The sequence below is a fragment of the Tachypleus tridentatus genome, chromosome 5, assembly GCF_004210375.1.
Source record: "Tachypleus tridentatus isolate NWPU-2018 chromosome 5, ASM421037v1, whole genome shotgun sequence".
Taxonomy (NCBI): domain Eukaryota; kingdom Metazoa; phylum Arthropoda; class Merostomata; order Xiphosura; family Limulidae; genus Tachypleus; species Tachypleus tridentatus.
Genome location: NC_134829.1, coordinates 53,829,008 through 53,837,820, shown reverse-complemented (window position 1 = coordinate 53,837,820; position 8,813 = coordinate 53,829,008). Strand labels below are relative to the sequence as shown.

General features: G+C 30.9%; 1 protein-coding gene across 1 annotated transcript; it reads right to left on the bottom strand.

Annotated features, from left to right (window-relative positions):
- Positions 1-4,249: 4,249 nt before the first annotated feature.
- Positions 4,250-8,164, bottom strand: LOC143251180 (uncharacterized). Its single transcript, XM_076502591.1, has 3 exons — positions 8,081-8,164; positions 7,139-7,468; positions 4,250-4,916 (listed from the first exon to the last, which is right to left on the bottom strand). The coding sequence occupies exons 2-3, from the start codon at positions 7,401-7,403 to the stop codon at positions 4,765-4,767; spliced, it is 417 nt and encodes a 138-aa protein (XP_076358706.1). The 5' UTR covers positions 7,404-7,468; positions 8,081-8,164; the 3' UTR covers positions 4,250-4,764.
- Positions 8,165-8,813: the final 649 nt, after the last annotated feature.

The following is an 8,813-nucleotide window of genomic DNA, read 5'->3' as shown; positions in this document are numbered from 1 at the left end:
GTATTTATGAAGCTTCTAATATTCAACATTCCATTACGTCAAACAAAGAAACAAAATTGCTATACAGATATCATTCTAAGATTGCCACAGACTTTCAAATCTAAGATTAAAAGATGGGCAAAAGCACCATTCTTAATTACAATATAAAATTCCCCTGTATTCAAATTAATATAAACACATTAAAAATAAAATCTAATTATTTCTCAAATTATTGTAAATTATGTTTTAAGTTTGATAAGTGACCTAAGACTTAATAAATCTTGAAACAAGACATTTATAACAAAAACAGAACGACTACATATTTTAATAGTATTATCCCAGTCAGTGAATGTTGAAACTGAATAGAAAACTATCCAAAACTTCACACCCAGCGAACTGATTTTCAGTAGTTCACAATAAGGTAAATGTTTTCAACAATTCATACCCATCTTAATGCTGTTCAAAACTTAACACTCAACTGAATAATTCTGTCTACTTCACAAAAAGTCAAAACTGAAGGTTCTTCAAGAATGTTTTCGTTTCAAACTTAAATGAGTTTTTTCCATAGTTCGTACTCAGTGAATATTTTACCAATGCTTCATACTTAAGTGAAATCTTTCCAACACTTGAATTTTAACAAGGTCTGAAAGTACATGAGACTAAATTCAGAATATTGGGTGGTATACGAAAGTGTGTCACTGTGTCTACTATAACAAAGTTAAAAATAAAAAACATGTATTTTTATTATAGGAAATAACTCGATCGTTTAACTTGAAAAACTATAATTTAATACCGAAAGTGTACCCCCACAAAGATGCCGTGTTTATAGTAAATTGCAGAAGAACACATGTTCAACACAGTTAATACATTTATCTGTTTACCAAGAGTAACATATCTTCGTCAATATGTTTCCTCGTTAAATTCTATGACAGTTTCGCAATGACCACAGAGAAAACAAATTTATAGATCTAAAGATGAAGTTTTCTATTGTGCATTGTATCATTTTCTATTGTGGTACTTTGATACTTTACCACATTTAATTCAACAATAACTTTACAAATTTCAAATAAGTTTAAAAATTAAACTGGTGTTTGTGTAATTTGAAATAACGAGAAACATCTTTTACTTTTTCTTTCACAAAAATGGTTTCTTTGTTTTTCACTTTCGCGCAAACCTACAGTAAGGCTATCTGCACTCGCCGTCCCTAATTGTGCAGTGTCAAACGAGGGCAGATAGTCATCACTAACAACCGCCACCTCTTGGGATACTCTTTTACCAGCTACTCTCTCAACTTAATGCTTCTTCATAGTTAAAACAAAGTGAATAGTATCAACAATTAAATTTTTATATAGAATGCAAGTCAACGAGACTGATATTTGGAGAGATAAAGAAAGATATCACAGCTTCTGGTATTAGGAAAATCAAAATATTTATATACTCTAATAAAGAATTAGATATTGTTACCCCCCCAAAAAATACACTTTACTTCCAGAGGTGTTGGACGACGAAAACACGGGATTCAGAAGGCTGGACGGATTGTGTTCCACTTTTATAATTTACTAAAAGTGTTCGTGTTCAGAGTATTGTGGCATTTATAAATTTTACAGAAAAAAATTGTCGTGGAACTTTTCTCCCACACAGCTTAGAGATTACGCCGAAAATGACGTTATAGCACTAAGCAACGAGATTTTGTATTGAATATTATATTGCCTTCTTTTTTGCCTTATCAAATTTTGACTTTTTATAATAAACTGGTAATTGTGTATAAACTAATCACAAGTTTGTTTCAATTTTCTGATAATAAAATAAAAATTCACAAAAAATTAAAACCTCCATGAAATCCAAAACATCAAGCCTTATGTGATTCGTGTCTCAAGATAAAATCACAAGATTCGTTGGTTCACTTTAAAAAAAAACCTTTATAAATTTTGTTGAACTATATAATGACGATCAAATCCAACTATAAAACAAAAGATTGTTGATGTGTATAGCTATCATTCCCCTCTAGAAATTTTAGGATATTGGTATATTTATAAGGCATTTTAGTAATCTTAATTTACTACAAACATTTAATTCTTTAAGTAACATTGTGTTAAAGTACTCAACTTTAGACTAAGTTTTATCTTTAATTAGGCTTATGATTTTTATATGTTGTTGTATAGTGTCAGTCATATAGTCGGCCTAATGAATACTGGCACCAGATACGTTATGTTTTGGAATAGCAGGCCTACTTCTTAAATATTCTTTATTTACTTGAATCAACGTTTCAATATTACGACTCTGTCGGAAATGTTGTGATAATAATTAATGTTTTATTTAAGTTTGGCATACGTTCAAATTCCGTTTCATGCTCTACAGGCCTAAATCTAAAGAAACAAATCTAGACTATAGCTCCAACGCTTACTTATATTTCCATAATGGTGTGAAAACAAAAAAAATGACATATATATGACATGTACTAAAAATGTAAGGTAATTAAGGAATATTATATGTTGTGGTATATTTTATCTATATTTTGTTTTATAATTACTATGTGTGAAGTCAAAGAAATGACATCGTAAGTGTAGTTTTTTTAAGAATATATTTTACGTGTTTATGTGACATACAATCTGGAGTAGAAAATTCTTTTATTCTCGCGTATTAATTCACATTACGTACATTACTCTCACAACATATAGGCCTAGTAATACTTTTGTTTTCAAAATTTAGTTCCCCCTGAAAAATACATACTTTACTGTAGAACAACAAATCGTCATAATATTCATATTCATGTTTAATATAAATATGCGTTATTATTTCATGCGTTAATAGAATGTAAAATTATACCGCATATTTCTGTTTCTTGGGCTGTGTTGTTTCTACAACCTTAAAATTATAGCGGGCGCAAAATTCCTCAAGTTTGTTATAATAGTAGAATCACTAGAATTAAATTATCTAATTTTTGGAACTTTTCTCTAAAGTAAAATTATTACATTATATTTGTAAGGAAAATAACTCATATACCTATAATAATACGCAAGTAAACAGTTACTGACGCTCCATTGTATCGTAAGCTATGATCGAACGTTTCAAGAAGAGATTGTACCTTTTTAACCGGCGGCAGCCTATGACGAAATAAGGCCTGTCATGGTCATGTGGTTAGTGGGCGCTACTCGAAATCCGATCGTCACGGGTTCGAATCCCCTTCATACTAAACATGGTGGCCCCTTACAGATGTGTGGGTGTTATAACTTTATGGTCAATCTACTGTTCGTTTCATGTAATCTAAATAATGGCATAACAATTTTTGTAAAATATCTTGATTCAGCTTTGTTTACAACTGGTACCATTTTCTAAGTTACAGGTTAAGTTGCTGGTACATTGTCTTGAATTCAATTGTCAGTTTATAGGATAAGTTTTGTTAAAAATCGAACTCTTGGTATATAAATATTTAGGTTGGATATCAGTAAATAACAAAAATTTTTTAGCAAATCAAGAAAGAAAACTAATAGCGCATGCCCACAGAATGCAATGGACAGTTGATTATAGCCTACTTTGTTGAGTGCTCTATATGTTATTCTAAATTCGGTACACCATAATTCTAACAATAAGACTGGTGAAAACTAGTTTTGTGCACCACTTTGCTTTCCTAGTTCAAAGAACACCGTTAACTCATGACCTCTCTTCTCTGTTAAAATTACAATTTTACTCAGTACGATATCACTTTAGTTTGGTTATAGCTCTAGTGTTTAGCTGAAATAATATTATAGCTAGTACAGCTTGAAGTACAAGTACAGTATTATAATAAATGTTTGTATTAGATTAGTATATTTTTGAATTACGTAAATACATCTGTCTGACACACGAAGCAGTTTACTGGCAAGAGAAGTTCCACTGATAGTATCCTGGATAGTAGTTGTAACAAGAAAGCAAATGAACCTCTGGATAAAGGTGAAATGACAAATGAATCCTGAAGCAGTACAACAATAGTTGGCGGGAACTCATGATAATTAGCTGCCTTCTTTCCAGTTTTTTACTATTAAATTACAGAAAGCTAAGGCAAACAACACTCGTGTAAATTTATACATTAAAAATAAATATTGAATATCAAATTGAAAATTTAGAAATTTCTCATATTATTTCAAATTACACTGCGGTAATGATGATGAATTTTCATACAAAAAATCCGTGTGTTTTTTTTAAGACACAAACTGTACGTTTGTCTTTATGCACTAAGTATTGAAAAAATAAAAGTCCACATTCTGATATTGTACGATGAAGAATACTGGTGACCAATGAATGTTCATACAAGAATTTTATGTAGTTTATTTTATTAATTCAACATCACAACATTGTATTCCTAAAAGCCACTGTAGCTTCTTATATTTATTACTCATTCACAAATCTAATGGTGCTAGTCTGTTGATGGTACAAAGATTAAATTGAAAAAAAAACATTATGAAACCAATTAACATTTTGACTCCACTATGTTTGATGTATCTAGATAGCTAATTGTTTAAATAATTATCTATCATTAATTAAACATTTAAACTTTATATAATCACATTTATCAACTTGAAAAACGAACCAACATACACTACTCCGTATTCGGTTTGGTATTGTACTAACCGTCTCTCTAGAATACAGTGAATTATATGAAAAAATAATTATTACAATTTTAAATTACGTTTTTCTTCCTAAATTTAATTAAAATTTGCTGTAAATTCATGCCATCATTTTACGAGTTTCAGTCAAATAATTCACCATCATTAAAATTTCAGTAGTATGGGATAAGTCCTTTCATCTTTAACACTCACAAGTGACAGTACATTTATCCTTTCTGTCTTTACAACATTGAGATGCGTCATCCTGACAGCTACAGATGCATTTCATCTTTCCATTTTCACAGCAACAAGTAACGACACATGTACAGCAGTTATCGTCTCTCATTGCTTCACCTATATAAAAATTTCAGGAACGCTTAGTACAATAAAAATTGCTGCTTAATTTTGTTTTCAATATTACTTATGTATTATATTTGTTACTCATGTCTTTCAATGGTTTTAAAACTTATGTTGTGACCGATACTCGATCGTATAATCTGTTTTTGTCAAAAATGGACCTTTTACAAAATTAATTTACAAAATTAAAGGTACGTCTTAAATAATTACAAAAACATGTGTTAAAATAACACTTTATATTTCGTAGAATTAACACTCGTCTCTTGGATGAAATGCAACATCTATTATTCAGATTTAAGATGAGAGCATCATCCTGAACTGATAAAAGTAGATCAGTCCTGTTCACTGACGTAAAATATGTTTGGTCAGTTTCACAAAATTTCTAAACGGGACAAACATGTGGGTGGTTTCTTGAGATAATCATGTATTTAAATAAACTAACTATTCATTTTGCAACCATAAGTAATTTACTTTTTGATAAGCGTTTTGTAACTCTCCTTTCTAAAATAATTACGTTACGACAATAACGACACGTATAGAAATAAGTAAATAGTTACTGATGGTCCGTGTCTCATAAGCATTGATCGACAGTTTGAAGTAGAGAAGGTGCCTTCCCACCGACGCGACCCTTTGTTACATGAAGAAATTAGAATGTGTTGCACTTGACGAACCCTAAGCTCTAGGGTGTTAGTAACTTTCGTTCCATGTAATATAAATATCGGTCTGCAAGTTGTTGTAAAATATCTTGATTCAGCTATACATCTAGTATTTTACACATTATTACATATTTAATTTCGCTGTTACCAGTTTAAATGTTACAGACCTAGACAGCGCTGGCTCATGACCTCTATTCTCTGATCATATCGGTCAGTTATTAAATTGTACTAGGTACGATATCACTTTGGTTTGGTTATAGCTCAATATTTATCTTTAACTATGCTAGTTACATTTACATCAGTTTACATCTAATACATGTAAGGGCATCTGTCTGAGACATGAAACAATCTACTGGAAACGAATTCCACTGTTAACTTTCTGAATAGTAGTTTTTTGTTTTAATTTTAGATAGAACTGTGGATAAAAAGAGCAACGGTAAATACAATTTCGATCTTCAAGGTGTACCAGATCATATCCACAATTACTGGGTAGATTAGCAACAATAAAAAGATACTCCATAAACATCTGTTACTTTATCTTCTAATGAAATGACCCCGTTATGGCCACAATGTAAAACGTTCGACTAGTAATATTTGGGTCACCGATTCTAATATCACTTCCACACAATATCCTTTACTATTTCATCGTGTAAGTGTTTTATGTGTAGGTTAGTCTTACAATTTGTCGATGATGATCGGTAGCCTTCCCTCTGGTATTTCCCTCGTAAATCACAGAAGAATAGTAGAGAAGTCCTCGTGTAGTTTAGTGCGAATATCAAAACAAATAAAAAAAATAAATATCTGTCAGTGATAAAAGAGCATAGTAATTTTAAATTAAATCAATTTCTTGTATGGTAATAGGGATAATATATTAAAATTGTGTGTTTTGTTTGTACGCAAAACTGCATACAAGTCTACCTGAACTTACCATCGTGAGAATCGAACTCCATATTCCGATATTATCAGAATAAGGTTACTGCCGATTCAATAAAACTTTTATACAGTAATTTGGTATCATCCTTATTTTATTAATTCAACATCGTAAAATTATATTCTTAAAAATATTCTCTATAGTTTCTTGTATCGATTCCTTTGTCACGAATTGGTTTTAAGACGTTATAAAATACAATAGTACCCGTCTACAGAAGGTATAATGATTAAAGAAAAATATATTAAAATGATTAACATTATATTTAAGCATGTTTGATATATCTAGCTAATTATATAACAAATCCTCATGAACACTTAACTGAAATGTTCAAATATATATAATAATATTTATCGAATAAGAAAGAGAACCAATATACTTTTATCGATATTCAGTGTGATAAACTGCTAACTGTTTCTCATTCTGCGAAAGATTTGAAAAATATTTACGTTAACGTTACACATTTAAAGTACGTATATCATAATAAAATTAATATCCTCTTATTGATCAGTACCATTCAATTTAAGTGTTTCTCACTCAAACAATTCACGAACATTGAAAGTTCAGAAATATAGGATTAATAATTTATTTTCAACTTTGACAACTAACAGTACATTTATCCTTTCTTTTCTTACCTTCTTCACAACACTGAGAAGTGTTATCCTTGCAGTTACACACACATTTCATCTTTCCGTTTTCACACCAGCAGGTAACGTTACAAACGCAGCTGTTCTTCTTTCTGGTTTCTACACAATCCTCGCATGAATCCTTCTTACACTCTGGACTACAACGTGCATCTCCGCATTCACAAACGACAGTAACTGTACATTTGTTTTTCCTGTCTTTAGCTTCTGTACAACATTGAGATGTGTCATCCTTACAGTTACAGACGCATTTCATCTTTCCATTTTCACAGCGACAAGTAACGACACATGTACAACAGCTGTCGTCTTTCTTTGATTCTCCTAATTTAAAATAAACTTTACTTACATCTTACATACAATAAAAAAAACTTCCTGCTTAAATTTTTCAAAATTATTTCTTTATTCTTGGTCGTATAACTTACTTCTTTTGTCAAAATGAAGCTTTCAAAATTTAAGTCTACAAAATTAAAATGTACGTCTTAAATAATTAGGAAAACCTTTTAAAATAACACTTTCTATTCCGTAGAATTAACACACGTCTGTTGGATGAAATGCAACATCGAATATTCAGATTTAAGATAACAGAATTATGATGGACTGATAAAAATAGCTCAGTTATGTTAACTGACGTAAAATATGTGTGGTCAGTCTTACCAACTGGGGAACGGAACAAACATGTAGGTGTTTTCTTGATAAACATGTATTTACATAAACTAATTATTCATTTTGCAGCTAATTTACTTACATTGATAAGAGTACAAAACTTCTGTATTTATATCTCTACAACTATCAATATTATTACAGTTCAGACAAGTGTGTTTATGAAACTCAGTTTTGTTATGAGGTAAAAGTGTTTGTATTATTCTCCAAAACTAAGTTTTAACTGTGTACCCCATGAGTATCAACTTTCACGTAGACAAGAAAATAACTTACAAGCTTTTAACATCTTCAGGGTAATTCTTCACAACTAACAACTACGGTTTGTAAACTGTTTCGTGTGTTACAATAGTAATAATTAACTTTCTTTTTCTCAACAACCTCTATTTATTGAGACAATTGTTGTAACATAATGTGCCGTGTGAAACATTCAAGATAATTCAGCGGTTCGTGTGCAGCTTCTTGAATGATCTGCTAGTGGAGAATTAGTCATCACATCCATTATCTAATCATGTTTGTAGTGGTACGTGCCAGTTAATGACCACAGCAAGTTTTTATCTTATGGTATTTATCGAAGTATTAACCCCAGAGTGAACTTACGGGACAGTCATGACGGTCAATCCCACTATTCGTTGGTAAAAGAGTACCCCAAGATTTGGTGGTGGGTGGAGACGACTAGCTGCCTTCCCTCTAGTCTAACACTGCTAAATTGGGGACGGCTAGTTTAACCATTACCTTTTAATTATTGAGATTAACATTAAAGTATTTCTCTATTAAATGATGACTCAGCAAAATATATAAAGATTTTACGCCCTTGTTTATTTGTCTCTAACTATGACGAGGCAATTTTCGCTATCTGCAATCTTTAGTACTTGACCCTATCAATTCAACAATGACTTTTCAAATCTAGAATATATTTCAAACATGAAATAATATTTTTAGGATTTCAACTGGTTAGACATTTATGGCTTTCGTCTCGCATTTGACCAGTAAGGTGATATAAACAAAA

Coding starts and splice junctions, on each gene's coding strand:
- LOC143251180 (XM_076502591.1), bottom strand. CDS start 7,403: ATGAAATGCGTCTGTAACTGTAAGGATGACACATCTCAATGTTGTACA. Junction 4,917..7,138: donor TTCTCAGTGTTGTGAAGAAG/GTAAGAAAAGAA, acceptor ATTTTTATATAG/GTGAAGCAATGAGAGACGAT.